The following is a 15148-nucleotide window of genomic DNA, read 5'->3' on the forward strand; positions in this document are numbered from 1 at the left end:
GCCTAGGGATTATAATCATTAATATTGTAATAACTCTGTAGGGTGACTGATGGTGACTACACTTACCACGGCGAGCACTGTATAATGTATATAATTGTCAAATCACTATCTAGTACACCTGGAACTAATACTATATGTAACTATGCTTTGACTTAAAAAAATCTAGGCTTGTCTAACTAAAAAAAAGAAAAAAAAAGAAAAGATGGAGAAATGCCAGGGAATGTTCTGAGGCCAGTTTGTATCCTCAGCTGGGTGGTCTGTGTCTTTGCCAATAACTTACCTCACTTCCCTCCCTGGTCATTTTTTTAAAGTTTATTTATTTTTAGTAATCTCTACACCCGATGTGGGGCCCATACCCTGGATCAGGAGTCGCATGCTCTTCTGATAAGCTAGCCAGGCACCTCATTCCCTGGTCATTTTTTAACCTGAATTTTATAGAACTCAACAAACCAGTTCATTTACAAGGAACGGCTACATTGAACTCTAATGATGAGACATGGGGAGAAAACTTCCAGGAGCACTACTGAGGAAGATTAAACCAGTCTTCTATTGTCAGGAATAGAAGTGGAGGTTTTCCCTTCCAAGACACTTGGGAAATATCTGTAATTTCTCTCATTTTTTTCAACTTCACATAGAAGTTGAAGTGAATGGATCCAAATACAGAAATTTCGTGAGAAAAAATGGAAGCATGAGATTTGCCTCCCTCACTGCGTTGGTTCTCCTCTGAATTATAGCAAGTTTTCCTTTCATTCAGTCAGGAAGGATTTATTGAGCACGTACTATGTGTCAGACACCGAGGTAAGCTCTGGGTGCACCATGGTGAACGCGAAGAAAGGCCCACCCCCTGGAGTTCACATTTTAGGAGGAAAGCAGACAGTGAACAGCTACATTTATGACGTCAGGTGATGGTAAGTGCCGAAGAAAAACAAGCAGGACGGGAGGAGAGGGAGCCATGGGGGTCAGGCGGTGGGTAGCTGACTCTGTGCAGAGATGAGAACAAGGTGAGGGAGGGGGCTGTGCTCATAGCTGGAGGAAGGGGTCACACACCGAGAACTCGGAATACTGCAGGTAGGCTAGGCTAGGCTGGGACAGTGCTTGTCCCCACACACACCCAGGCAGGGTAGAGCTGCTCCTCTCCGTCCCCTCTGTCCGGCCTGGCTCCTCCGGTGACCAGTCACTCACGCACCAGGAAGACTAGCTGGGGCAGAGAACATTGTCTCCTGCCATAGAGAGAATGGAGCTACCTCGTCTACCCCGGCATGGAACCCTCTTCCTGACTCTCCTTGGCACAGTGCTCTTCCCACCAGGGTTAAGAAGCCACCAAACCCTGAGTCCAACAGACCTGAGAGGGTCGGGATTCCCTCTACTGAAAGAATACACAGCACACTGCTGTGTGGGCTCTACGACAGCCAGAGGGCCACTGGTCTTTGTATTTCCAGCGGTGAGGAAGGCGGAGAGGGGCTCTAACATAGGGTTCTCTTGGTCTTCGCGGTCACTGCCCCGGGTCTTCTAGAGAACTTTCTGCCTTTGGATAAAACAAGACCACACCTTATACTTGTGTCTGGGTGTCAGACAATCATTAGCGAGCCTAGATTTGTGCTGGCCAAGACGGCAGTCACCAGCGACGTATGGTTATCGAGCACCTGAGGGACGGCTAGTCTAAAGAGAGCTTTGCTATACGTGTAAACTCTACACCAGATTTTGAAAACGATACAAGAAACCATGTGAAATCCTTCAATTATTTTTACATAGTTTACATTATTTTATATTGATCATAATTTGGATCTCTTGTGTTCAATAAAATACGTTACAAAAATGAACTTCGGGACGCCTGGGTGGCTCAGTCAGTTAAGCATCTGCCTTCAGCTCAGGTCATGATCCCAGGGTCCTGGGATCGAGTCCCACATTGGGTTCCTTGCTCAGTGGGGAGCCTGCTTCTCCCTCTGCCTGCCACTTCCCCTGCTTGCGCTTCCCTTCTTCTGACAAATAAATAAATAAAATCTTTTTTAAAAATGAACTTCACAGGTTTGTTTTTACTTTTTTATTTTTTATTAAATTTTTTAAAAATATTTTTATTTATTTATTTGAGAGAGAGAGCATGAGAGTGCAGGGTGGTGGGGAGATGCAGAGGGGGAGAGAGAGTCTCAAGCAGACCCTGAGCCAAGCTTGGAACCCTGAGCGGGACTCAATCTCATGACCCTGAGATCACAACCTGAGCTGAAACCGAGAGTCTGGAGCTCAACCGACTGAGCCACCCAGGTGCCCAACTTCTTATTTTTTAATATGGCAACTAACAAATTTAAAGTCACATGTATGGCTCTATTACACTTCTGCTGGATGGCGCTGGTCTAAATAGATTCACAGCTCGTTTCCTTGAACCCGATATAATCTATGTCAACAACTCTCTGCTGTTTCAGGAAGTTCTTCTTTATATCTAATCTAAATCCCTGTAGCTATTACTCAAAATCTCTGCCTTCTTGTCCAAGCCACAGTGGAGATGGAAATGAACTGGTTCCCACCTTCCGTGGGATAAGCTTTCATGCCTCTAAATATCTTTATACCTCTTCTTTTTAGCCTTTTTTCTTCAAGGCTGAGTAGTGCCGATTCTTATCTCTGACGGTAGAGATGGGGAGGAGAGCTCATTTGGCACAGTGAAATCACCCAGACATTGCTCTGCCTCATAAGGAAATTCCCAGAATATTCTTCATAGAATGGGTTATTCAGAGCTAGACAAATAGCTCCCTTGAGCCCATGGAAGGTTAAGGGCAGCCAGTTCTATTTCAGGCTTTCTCCTCTGGCCCTGTCAGATCTGCTGAGGACAGGAATGAAGCTATTTTCCAGAATTCTCCTGGCCAACAAGGGTTCCAGGAGGTCTGTGCCAGCTCTGAAATTCATCACCCTACCTCCACCCCAAAAACTACCAGACCATGACAGTGTTTTCTATTTGACGCTTGGATGGTCTCCTGTTTTATGGATGGCAAAACCGAGGCACAGAAAATTTCAGTGCTCCTCTCCATTGACGAAACCGCACCGAACATGGTATTTTTTTTTAATGATTTTTTATTATATTATGTTAGTCACCATACAGTACATCCCCGGTTTCCGATGTAAGGCTCGATGATTCATTAGTTGTGTATAACACCCAGTGCACCATGCAATACGTGCCCTCCTTACTACCCATCACCGGTCTATCCCATTCTCCCACCCCCCTCCCCTCTGAAGTCCTCAGTTTGTTTCTCATAGTCCATAGTCTCTCATGTTTCATTCCCCCTTCTGATTACCCCCCCCTTTCTTTATCCCTTTCTTCCCCTACTGATCATCCTAGTTCTTATGTTCCATAGATAAGAGAAATCATATGATAGTTGTCTTTCTCTGCTTGACTTATTTCACTTAGCATTATCTCCTCCAGTGCTGTCCATGTTGTAGCAAATGTTGAGAACTCGTTCTTTCTGATAGCTGAGTAATATTCCATTGTATATATGGACCACAACTTCTTAATCCAGTCATCTGTTGAAGGGCATCTCGGCTCCTTCCACAACGAACATGGTATTTTGAACTCAGACGAAGCTTGGTCAAGTAGTCCAACTCATTCATTAACTAACTGGGTGACTCTGAGTGAAGTGCTTAAGCTTCTGGAATTTACTCCCTCTCCTGTAAAATTGAAATGACATGTAATTTGTAGAATTTCTGTGAAGTTTAAATGAGAGGCAGAATAGCAAACTGGTTAAGAGCTCTCTCTGCCTCAGTTTACTCATCTCTAAAATGGAGATTATGATGGAATCTATCTCATAGTTCTGTAAGGATTAAATGGGGTGATTCTTGGAAAGCTCTCAAAACATTGCCTAACACGTAATGAGTGCTGAGTAGAGGTTTGCTGTTTTTGGAAGCCGTACATGCAAACACACACCCATGTGCTTACACACACACACACATACTCCTAGATGCTTCTCCCCTTTGCCCCCACACTACAACTGGACTGGTTATCTCTGACATGATTTCTCACACTATTTTTAATTACTTGTCCACCTTCTCACCAGATCCTAGGCTTTTTTCCCCCCTGTCTTTTCTCACTCTTCTTATCCAAAATTACTTGAACGAACGGGTCAGCAGGACTCCCATGGACACAGGAGGAAACGTGCCGTTATTCACCCATCTACTCTGGCAACGAGACTCCAGAACAGCCCTTTGAGTTCCCCACCTGAACTGTTGGTGGCAGAGTCCGACTAATGCCCTGGGCACTCACTCCAGACCCCAATCTACTCATTCCCCTTTCTCTTACACCCACAGCACGTACTTGCCAATTCCTCCCACCTACCGGGCTCTGTGCTGAAATCTGGATCCTGCAAATGCCCTCAGAGGATCTGACAGACAAAGCTGCCCAGGACCTCCATGCCCGCTGGACCTCATTGCTTCCCAGGCTCTGGCTTTGCCTCTCCTCTGGCTTCAGCACTTCTCCTCCTCCCTCCTGGGTTTATCGCCTTTCTTTCCTGCTTCCATTGCCCTCCATTTTCCCCTCCCTCCTCGCCGAAGCTTTGGGCCTGCCCTCCACACCCCTGTCCATGACCTCCATGTCCTGGTGACACTCGTGCTACGGAAGTCGCTGACTGTTCACTAGGAACCATGTATGATACCTAGTGTCCGTGCTCAGTGAACATCCGGGGAGAATGGTCGTGGGCTAAGGGGAGCCACCCGGCGAAACCTTGACCTTCGGCTGGAACGGGGGCAGGACGCAGCAGCGTGGACGCGTGCGTGAGGTTTTGTCCTGGGACCTGCAGAGCGTGCGTTGGCTTGAGATTACCATGAGATGGACAACTATAGGAATGGCCACTGAAACCCCTCCTTCTGATGATAAATAGGAAGCAGCAACTGTTTGTATTGAAAATAAGTAAATGTGGTTCAGTGGACAGTACGTGCAGAAGAGGGCTTGGAGGTGGAAGAGAAGCAAGAAGACGAAGGGCTCGGAGCAAGTGAGTCAGCGATGAGTAGACATGAAAAGGCCAGAGGGTTCTAAGGAAGGTGGGAAGTGAGTCTGGGGGAGAAAGGATGTCTGATTTGTCACCTCAGGGAGCAGCAAGGGGGCTTTTTGAGGCATGGCAATCAGATGGGACAACCCTGGCAGACAGCCAGATGAAGACTGAAGACTGAAGATCGTAGGTGACAGTGTGGCTGGCCCAGCATGTCTCTCCCACAGGGGTTCCCAGCACACTCTGACCCCCCACCGTTCCCCTGGCCCCAGTCACTCAGGAACCCGAACCAGCTCACGAGACCAATACCTGCCTTAGGCAGAGGGAGGTTGTGGAAGGGGAGTCGTTGACCCAGTAGTGGCCCTGAGCCCTCTGTGCTGGGATTAATTAGTGTCCATGAGGTCGGTTGCATTCAGCAGAGCACGGGGTGTTCTGGGATTGGTGTGCTAGGTATGTTGGGGGAGGGATGTTCACTCTGCTTCCCCTCAAAAGTTGTGGTGAGAGAGTAGATCTTTAAAGCAAGCCCGGGGAGAGGAATCCCCCACTCCACTCCAAAAAAGGCTTTCAAGAACTCCATACTTATTAGTGTATGTGGGGGCAGGGGTGGGAGGTGGGGGGTGGTGATCATGGCTGCTAGCAGGCTGAGCTGGAGACCACCTTGGAAGAGTCCCCAGGCCCAGGAGGGGGTCTGAATACTCTTGCTGTCCCTCAGACCTCCACGGCCCAGGAATTTCAGAAGTCTTGCTTCTGCATCTCAGGCTGCCGCATGGACGAGGCCTCTGATGATGCCGTAGGCCCCCTTGCCAGCAGGAAGGAGGCTGTTCTCCCGGGAGCAGAGCAGAAAGGTCGGCTGGAAGTCCTTGGGAGGCGAGCAGCCTCTGGACTGGTCTGGGTCTGCCGAGGCAGGAGTCTGTGTAAGGGCCCCTTACCTCTCTGCCCTCCCATGGCTTCCAGGCCAGCGGGGGAGGAGGCTTCCTCTGAAGAATACCAGTGGCCTCCTTCCTCCCACTCTCCAAACTCTTCATATTAACCCTCTAAGTTTCCCCAGGGCCTCTCATTGTGGAGGTGACAAAACCCAGGCATAGTGGGCTACTTTCAGAGATAAGCAGCAGGATGACTACACAACGCCCAGCCCAGTGCTTCGTTTCTACTTCTGGGAGCGCGGGGATGCCTGGTTGTGTAGCCCAGGGCAAGCCACTTCTCCATGGGTCCTGGTTTGCCATCTAAAGCCTGATGGGGTTTGTCTTGTATCCTCATGGCCTACCCAGTTCTGACCTGTTAGGACCCTAGGTAAAGGGATCTCCTGCTTTCCACGATCCTTCTTAACCCAAAGTGGGAAGAATGGGCACATTCCCAGAGCTGTCACTCCCCTGGAGTACGCAGGGGATTCTCCTTCACCCCTCAGCGCTAGTCCCTGCCCATCCCCCACACATATCCTGGGGAGAAGTGTTAAGGAAGGGAGCCACAGCTTTGGAACCAGAATGAAATCTGGAAACTATCACATCCTATCTATTGTAATTGGTTTTAATTGAGATGAATTCCGCGTAACAAAACCATGGCCGTTTTTAAAGTATACAATTCAGGGGCATTTTGTTCATTCATGATGTTGTGCAACCATTTCTATCTAGTTCAAAAATATTTTCCCACCCTAAAAGAAAACCCTGTACCCGCTGAGCAGTCAGTCCCCACTTGCCCCTCCCCCAGCACCTGGCAACCACCAATTCACCTTCTGTCTCTATGGATTCGCCTTTTCTAGATATTTCATAGAAATAGAATCATACCATATGTGGCCTTTTGTACCTGGCTTCTTTCACCCAGTGTCATTTAAAAAAAAAAAAAGACTTTATTTATTTGAGAAAGAGTGTGAGTGAGAGAGTGAGTGAGAGTGAGAGAACATGATTGCGGGGTGGGGAGGGGAGAGGTGAGGAGGGACAGAGGCAAAGGGAGAAGCAGGCTCCCGCTGAGCAGGGAGCCCCACACAAAATTCGATCCCAGGACCCCAGGATCATGACCTGAGCCAAAGGGAGATGCTTAACCGACTGAGCCCCCCACCTGCCCCTCAGCGTCCCATTTTCAAGGTTCATCCACATCATAGCATGTGTCAATACCCCTGCCTCTTTCTGACTGAGTAATATCCCACCCGTTGTTTGTATCCTATGAATGACGACTGGCTGGTAGCCTCATTTATGGGCCTACAACGGGCCAGACTCTTCGCAGGTTCTTCTCTTACATCATTTTTTTTATTCCGCTGATTTGTACCTCAGTGGCTCCCACAGTGCAAATGAGGAAGCTGAAAGCCTGAGGGTGACAATGCCCTTCCCAAAGGTCATATAGCTGGTTTGTGGTCAAACCAGGGCTAGGACCCTGGTAGGGTTTCCATTCCCAGGGACCGAGAGGGCTTGAGAAAACTGGGCAAGAGCGCAGTGGCCAGAAGGCCAGAAGAACCCCTGCCGAGGAAGATCACCAACCTGGGGTAGGACAGGGGCCCGCACCGTACAACTTCTCCCCTTCCAGCCGCCTCCCTGCAGCCCCTTCTCCTGGGCCTCCCACACCCAACCTCCACCCCAGCTGGGGGCAGTACCTTCCTGACCAACAGGATTTGCCTGCCTTCACCTTAGGCCCCTTGTCTCTGGCCCCCCACGACAAAAGCTGGGGCATCCGGGGTCAACTGCAGCACAGGCCCAAGGCCCTAACTGAATGCTCTGAGGTGACCACCATTTTACCTTGATTCTCTACTTTGCTCTACTCCTGTCCCTCCGCAGAGACCTGGTCAGCCTTCCTCAGCCCTGACTCTTCTATCCTCTAGCACCAGCCTGGGCCTCACCTCCGCTCCCACACCCTGCGTGGGAACGACAACCCAGCAGAGCTGCTTCTGGTCTTTGTCCAGACAGCATATGGTCTAGGGAGGTGCAGAATCGAGGTCATTTTGCCCCAGAAGCTTCCTGTACCCTGACCAATCCCAGTTTTGTTCCAAATGGGTTATGGGAGTCAAGGCAACTCCATAGCCACATTGCTTACAGTGCGTCGTCCCCCACCCCATACACACGCACGCACACACACACACACACACACACCCCTTCCTCCTCCCCACTCTTCATTCTGTCCCTAAAAACTGGACCCCCCTCTGCTGTCCCTGTTCCACCCCACTCAATCCTCCCACCTGCTATGAGAGAGCCCTCCAAGGAAGAGAGGTAATGACTTAGAGTTTCAGTAGCGTCTCCAGGAGCCTGGGGGACAGAGGTGGCTTGCAGTTGGAGGGACGGTGGCGAGGCTCTGTGCTGCAGAAATCAGCCCTTCAGCCACCCCAAAGGCTTCTCGCTGGTTGAGAACACGGTAGCCCACCACAGTCCTCGCCTGGCTGGAGGCTCTTTAGATCTGTCCAGGTCTTCTCTTTGTCTTCCTCCCTAAGGTTTTACCAGGTGGTGCCTTGGAGAGATGACAGAGGGGCAAGGCAACCCGGTTCTCTATCAGGGCTTGGTAATTCCTCACAAGGTCCTTGCTCAGAGGTACGCTAGGCAGCCGGGCCAGTTTTAGCACCTTCTCCTGGTAATGAGGCAGAGGGTTCGGGCAGGGCCAGCCCCTGGCAAAATCATTGGGAAGTGGGTTGGGCATGAGCTGGAGGCCTCGGGGCTCAAACCTTCCACCAGCTGAGATGTGCCGGTACCTGTTGGGGGAAAGGGGTGTGCAGAGAACAGAGAGGTCAAAGGAGAGGTGGGGGCATGGTGGGAGAAGTAAGAAGGGAAAGCATGATGCTTTTCTCATAGCTTAATAAAAGTATTTTCACAATAGTACAAAGGTAAGCCCCCCAATTTATAATTCTTCATGTTCCTCTCAAAAGAAAATGTTTTGGAAACCCTTAGTATTAAACATCAAACCATGATTAAAAATTCCACAGACTTGGGGCGCCGGGCTGGCTCAGTCGGGAGAGCATCTGACCCTTGATCTTGGGGTTGTGAGTTCAAGCCTCATGTTGGGTGTAGAGATTACTTTTAAAAAATTCTGTAGGCTTTTTAAAAAATCAGAATTATTTCGAATTATGATAATGATAAAATGCCAACTAGTCAAGGTCCCAAGCTAATATCATTCAAAGTAAGGAAGGATCATCATTGGGATCCTGGTGTGTTTTTTTGTTTGTTTGTTTTGGTTTGGTTTTGAGAGAGAGAGAGTGCAAATGAGGGGAGGGGCAGAGGGAGAGGGAGAGGGAGAGAATCCCAAGCAGACTCCTCACTCAGTGCGAAGCCCAGCTCAGGGCTGGATCTCACAACCACGAGATCATGACCTTAGCGAAAACCAAGAGTCGGACCTCAACTGACTGAGCCACCCAGGCGCCCCAAGCAGGGGGATCCCGTTATATTCTGATAGCGGTAAAGGCTGACCAACTGTTGCCATTAACGTCAGTGCCGTAAGAAAACAATGCATTTATGCCCTGAAAGCTTATTTGTCATGCACATCTTGAGACCGAGGTATAAAGCCCTGTTTGGCTAACATTTTTCTGTTACTCTAACACAAGCTTGAGAGTGATCGGGCTGTAGGGAATCCCTCTGTGTCTCTTCCGTATTGGATATTGGTCTATGTCAGAGAGCGTGCACCCCGTGTGTGGCTTTAGGATGGTGAAATTATGTTGTTTAGATGGTCAGTCTCCCATTCTTTTTACATATTATCTGTATATCATTATCCAGATGCTAACTGTCCCTCAGCCCCATGTCCTGTGCCAAGGCAGTGCCGGCAGGAAGTAGAGAACGCCGTTCAAGTGCCCCTTCTCATCCCTGGTGAGCATGAGGACATCCAAGAAGCCTTCTTGCTCTGACCAGCTGCCCTAGGACACCTGGTCTGATGGCTCCCTCTTCTACAGGCCTGTAGCGTTAGGTTCAATAGAGTCTCTATTGAGTTTTTATTTTTATTTATTTTTTTAAAGATTTTTTAATTTATTTATGTGACAGAGAGACAGCCAGTGAGAGAGGGAACACAGCAGGGGAGTGGGAGAGGAAGAAGCGGGCTCCCAGCGGAGGAGCCCGACGTGGGTCTCGATCCCGGAACGCCGGGATCACGCCCTGAGCCGAAGGCAGACGCCCAACGACTGCGCTACCCAGGCGCCCCAGAGACTGACTTCTTAAAAAACAATGGTTAAGCATCTACCTTGGGCTCCGGTCATGATCTCAGGGTCCTGGGATCGAGGGGAGCCTGCTTCTCCCTCTCCCTCTGCCCCCTCCTCCCGCTCCCACTTGTGTTCTCTCTCTGTCTCTCTCTCAAATAAATAAAATCTTTAAAAATAAAATCAAATAAAAAACCAACGGTCGAATGGGGCAAATTTCCTGTGCTTCCACATGCTTTGCAGCTCGTCCCTCAGATATCCCCGTTTGCTGTCTTTGGTTTACATCAGACATACTCAAGCCTGGCTGCACATTAGAATCACTCCTCTGGAGCTTTTTAAAAATCCCTGTGCTCAGGCAGCCCACCCCTCAGCCCAGCTAAGTTGGAATCTCATGGGTGGGGCTCAAACCTCAGCATTTTTTAAAGAGGCCCAGGTGATTGCGACGTGCTACTGGAGCTGATAACGGCTGGGTTTAGGTATACGTGCTCTATTTCTCAGCAATGTCATGGGCATCTTGAAGCTTAGACCTGTCTGAAGCCCTTTCTGGGTCTCTCACGCTCAAAATGTGCCCTCTCGCCGATCTAGAGACTTTTTAAAAAAAAGATTTATTTATTTTAGAGGGAGAGAGGGAGAGAGCGAGCAAGCATGAGTAGGGGGAGGGGCAGAGGGCGAGGGAGAGAGAATCCACATGCCATGCTGAGGGCAGAGCCTGACGTGGGGCTGGACGCGGGGCTCGGCCCCAGGACCCTGAGATCACGACCCCAGCTGAAACCGAGAGTGGTGCTTAACCAACTGAGTCACCCAGGCACCCCTGATCTAGTGACATTTTAAAATGTATTTTAACCCCTTCCAGAACTGCTCAAAAGGACGACAGGGCAGGATGGGCCCTTCCTCTCACCGTTCTGTCTCGCTCCCACTGGTGAACTTGTACAAGTTCTTCAAGGGTCACCTCAAGCGCCATGTCCTCCATGAACAGCAAAACCTTGTGTGGGACTCCTTCATTCCTGGCTCCCAGGACTGGGCCTCCAGCAGCAAACAGAGGGAAACAAGGACCCTCCTCTCACGGGGACGACGTATTAATGACACCATACTGAGCCCCCTCTCCATGCCACACACCATGCCTTTTCATCTTCCAACAACCCTGCAAGGTACCAGGTACATCTCCAATACGTACTGGGGAAAGCGAGGCTCAGAGAAAGTCAAGGTGGCGTAGCAAGTTTGTGATGGAGCTGGGGAGATTGCTACCCAGACCTGAGCCCATGCAGCTTCTGCCCTCATGCACATTCACTGTAGGTTGGGCATGGCGTGCAGCTCTTTTGATGGATAATTGTGTTTTTCTTATGCTGCCTTTATAGAATGTTACATCAAATCAAAAGTAGCTGTGAACACTTCTGATTTCCCGTCAGGCAAGAGGGAAAATGGTTGGGAATGCAGATCCAGAACTGCATTCGAACCCCAGCTCTGCCACTTTCCTGGCCATATGGACTTGGGCGAGATAGGGGACTTCCCAGTGTCAGATGCCCCATCTGTAAAATAGGGTTGCTAGTAATAGTTTCTCTTCAGGGTAGTGGGAGGTTATAAATAATATAGCTCAAGTGATTACAACATCTGGCACTATCATTTCACTGAAGTTTATTTTTATTGTTATTTTTTGGGGGGGGGCGATCTAAGTCTCATCACCTTTGTATGCCTAGTGTTAGTTAGCACATACTCGGAATCAACAACCCGTCCTGCAAGCCAAAGCCCTGAAGAATCTTCTCTCAAAATCACCAACTGGTGGCATTTTTTGAAAAGCTTAAAAATCTCCACAGCCTCCTCTCCAACCCCTCACTGCTTCTGTTAATGCCCTTGGGGTTGGAATTTGAGATATTCTATCCTTATTCCCTGCCCCCTTTCCTGCCTTATCGCCTCGGAAACTGGACCCAGTAGGGAGATAACTGTGCTGTGCGTTCCCAAGTTCCCACGGTGGGCGGTGGGCGGGGAGGGAGAGCAGCAGGCCGCTCCATTAACCCCTTTTGCATTCCTGTCTCTGCTCAGACCGGTCAACCCTCATCCCCTTCAAGCTTTCTGAGGCCCTCCTACCCTTCCAGCCTTCACCTGGTTTCTGCGCAAAGCCTTCCTGGGGGGACGCTCCAGCCCATAGCAACCCCTCCCTCCTCTGCATTTCTGTAATAACACCTGTTTTTTGTATAGTGCTTTCCTATCTCCATTAACCCATTTTATCTTCTCCCATCGAGTGGTGTTTACTGTCCGCATTTTATCAGTGATGGAATTGGGTCCGGAAGAACTAAACAGTTTGCCAAGTCTGGACTTTAATCCAAACCTCTGACTCCAGCTCTCAGCTCTTTCCACTAGTAATTGCTATTCTTACAACACTCACTGTCTGTGTTACACTTTGGACACGTAGTGTGCGTGGGGTTGTTTTGTTAGCCGCCTCTCCGAGCCTGTAGGTAGGTATCTGCCTTTCCTAAGCGCCCTGGGGGAAGGAACAGAGTGACATTTGTCTGGACCCCCAGGGCCCAGCAGGTATTAAGCACCTAGATGTATCCCGGGCATTCTAGTTAAATGGTTAAGCGACCTCCCCTGGCTGTCCTTCCCTTGCCTCCACACCTTCCTTCCAGCTACCTTCAGGACTGATGCCCAAAGGCGGAGGCCTAGAGTACCGAGGTAGACATCAGAAACAGGGACCAGAGAGAGGGAGGGCCACCTGAACAGGAGTAGGTTGGGTAAGCACCCCCCTCCCCGCCACGAGGAAGGAGCTCCTCTTACTTCTTGAAGTTCTTTGGGGGCAGGATGTTGCCCTTGGCGTCGAGGGGAGGTGCCCTCGCTTCGCTCCTCAGCTTGAGTTTGTCCAGCTCTCTCAACTCCCGCACCGTCCTGACGCGCACCTGGTTCTTCCTGTTCTCGTCCACAAAGATGGGAGTGCCGCAGATGAAGGTCAGGAAGCTGTTTGGACCCATCCAGGAGGGAGGGGGGATGGGGGGCTCTGCCGGGGGGCAGCCGTGGGCCCTGGTGTCCGTCAGCCAGCGCCACACGTTGCTATCGTAGGGCCTGTCGGGCCTGGTGGGGAAGGTGGCGGGCAGACGGCCCACATCCAGCCACGTGTGAAAGCCCCAGGTGTGCTGGGCGGTGTCCTTCCAAGGGTGGACGAGTCGGCGGCGCACCTCGGACTTGACCTCCGTGCAGGGCGGCGGCTTCAGGGCCAGCCGGTGGTGGGCCTGCGGGGTGAAGCCGGGCCACTCCCAGGACTCACTGGGGAGGAGGAACTCACGTTGAGCCCACGTTTGGTGGGTCAGCAGGGGCTCGCTGGCATGGGCCATCTAGGGAGAGACAAAAGGGGAGCCTGGGGGACCACTGCCTCTCTCTTCCAGGAGTGGCTGCAGAGACGACAAGAGACCCCGGATTCTCATTGGGACTGTGGTGGCCTGGCCGAAAACCATGTCTCCATTCCTGCCCTGCCGTCAGAAGCTCTGTCTGCTCCGTAGAAGTCCCCTGGGTTTCTCACCTTCTGCTCTCTCTCCATCCGTGAGGTTAGATTTCCCACCCCCTCTCCTCAGCTTCTGTCTCCCTGCCCTTCACTCCTTACCTTACCGGTCCTCTCCACTCTGGCTGCCCCCCGCTCCTGCCAGGAACTGGTGAGGGGAAATGCCCCTTCCCAAGCAACACGGAGAAGGAAAATCTCCCTCCAGAGAATGCAGCCCAGGGGCTCTTCTCTCCCGGACTCATCCTGTTACTTGTTTCTTTGTCATCAGGGCAGTTCCCTCACTTCTCATCCAAATACAATCAAGTATGGAAAACATCTAGAAGGCTGGTTCCTTCCCTTTCCTGTGTCCCACCTCTCGTGAAATAAACAGTAGCAGATATGTATTGACACTGTGCTAAACACATCCACAACTCATAACCCTATGAGCAAATGCTGTTACTCTCCGATCTCAGGGATGCAAAAAGCAAGACACAATGAGGGTAAATAATTCACCCAGGGTCGCTGGGTCAGAGAGTGGCAGAGCTGGGACTTGAGCCATCTGCCTACGCTACTCAAAACACCTCTCCCTCCTTTCCACCCTAGGACTTTATTGATTCCCGAAAACTTACCTGTCTCTTGGGCCCACTCCGCTGTCATTTCTCCATGACCACCCCAGTAGGTGGGGCTGGGAGATGTAACCAGGCATCTCCTATTCTCTGAGTTCTGTGTTCGCAATACCGTAGGATTAAGAGAGGAGGGTGGTAGGAGAGCTCTGGGCCAAATCTACTGGCCAGAAGAAAGTATGGCCCACCCCAGGGGAACAGCCCTTAGCCCAGCAGGGTGCAAACAGATAGGCTGTGGAGATGGGGCCCCACCTCGTACCTGCAAGAAAGGTTTTTGGACATGAGGTGGATCATTCCGCCCCCTGGGTTGTCTTTGTGGGCTACTGGCCATCCCTCTTGTGGGCCTGATTGCCAGGAGGGGCTGCTTTGTAGGGAAGACTTTCCTGGCAGCATTGTTTGCTGTTGGGGTTGCTATGGTGATGCTTCCTGGATGGTGACGCAGGAGGAGGCCCTTACCTCCCCCCTCGGAGGGCTCTTCAGTCCCTTGGGACCTGGCTGCCTTTCAGGTGATACAGGCAGGGGATAGAACTTACATGTTTTTAGCAAAAGATGGTAACCAGAGGGGCTTCCGGGAGGGACTTGCCTAGGAGGGCAGGGAGAGAAAAGCAGGGCAGGCTGGCTTCCAGGCTCTGGATGTGGGGGAGGTCATGAGGCACCTAATAACTGCCCATCCTTCCCTACTGCTCTGGGAGGGGTGAGCCCTGCCCCTCTGTAGGCCTTTCCTTACAGGGAGTGCTAAGAGGCCAAGTTAGCCATCAGGTTCAGAGGTTCTGGGAAATACGCCAGTTTCTGCCCTCGAAAGGTGGTGTGCCTGTGCAGGATGTGGGAGGAAGCCTGGGCCAAAGCCCTTAGCACTCTCCTTCACGTGTTTCTTCGTGCTGGCTTCAGGCCTTACCGCTTCCCTGTTACCATTGTCTCCCGCTTCTTCTCCAGCCCCTCCTTATGCCTCAGGGACCAGATACCGACACGCCACAGAGACCACACTTCCACCCTGGATTTTATTGAC

At 50.8% G+C, this 15148-nt stretch overlaps 1 protein-coding gene across 2 annotated transcripts; it reads right to left on the reverse strand.

Annotated features, from left to right (window-relative positions):
- Positions 1-6479: 6479 nt before the first annotated feature.
- TEX52 (testis expressed 52) lies at positions 6480-15148 on the reverse strand. Of its 2 annotated transcripts, none has more exons than XM_087855546.1 (3): positions 14402-15148; positions 12826-13376; positions 6480-8628 (listed from the first exon to the last, which is right to left on the reverse strand). In XM_087855546.1, the coding sequence occupies exons 1-3, from the start codon at positions 14471-14473 to the stop codon at positions 8334-8336; spliced, it is 918 nt and encodes a 305-aa protein (XP_087711672.1). In that variant the 5' UTR covers positions 14474-15148; the 3' UTR covers positions 6480-8333. The 2 variants fall into 2 exon arrangements, with proteins under 2 accessions (XP_087711672.1, XP_045637230.2); XM_045781274.2 differs by lacking the exon at positions 14402-15148 and adding an exon at positions 14149-14292.

This window comes from Ursus americanus, chromosome 25 (genome assembly GCF_024610735.1).
Source record: "Ursus americanus isolate L20-20 chromosome 25, mUrsAme1.1.p, whole genome shotgun sequence".
In the NCBI taxonomy this organism is placed as follows: domain Eukaryota; kingdom Metazoa; phylum Chordata; class Mammalia; order Carnivora; family Ursidae; genus Ursus; species Ursus americanus.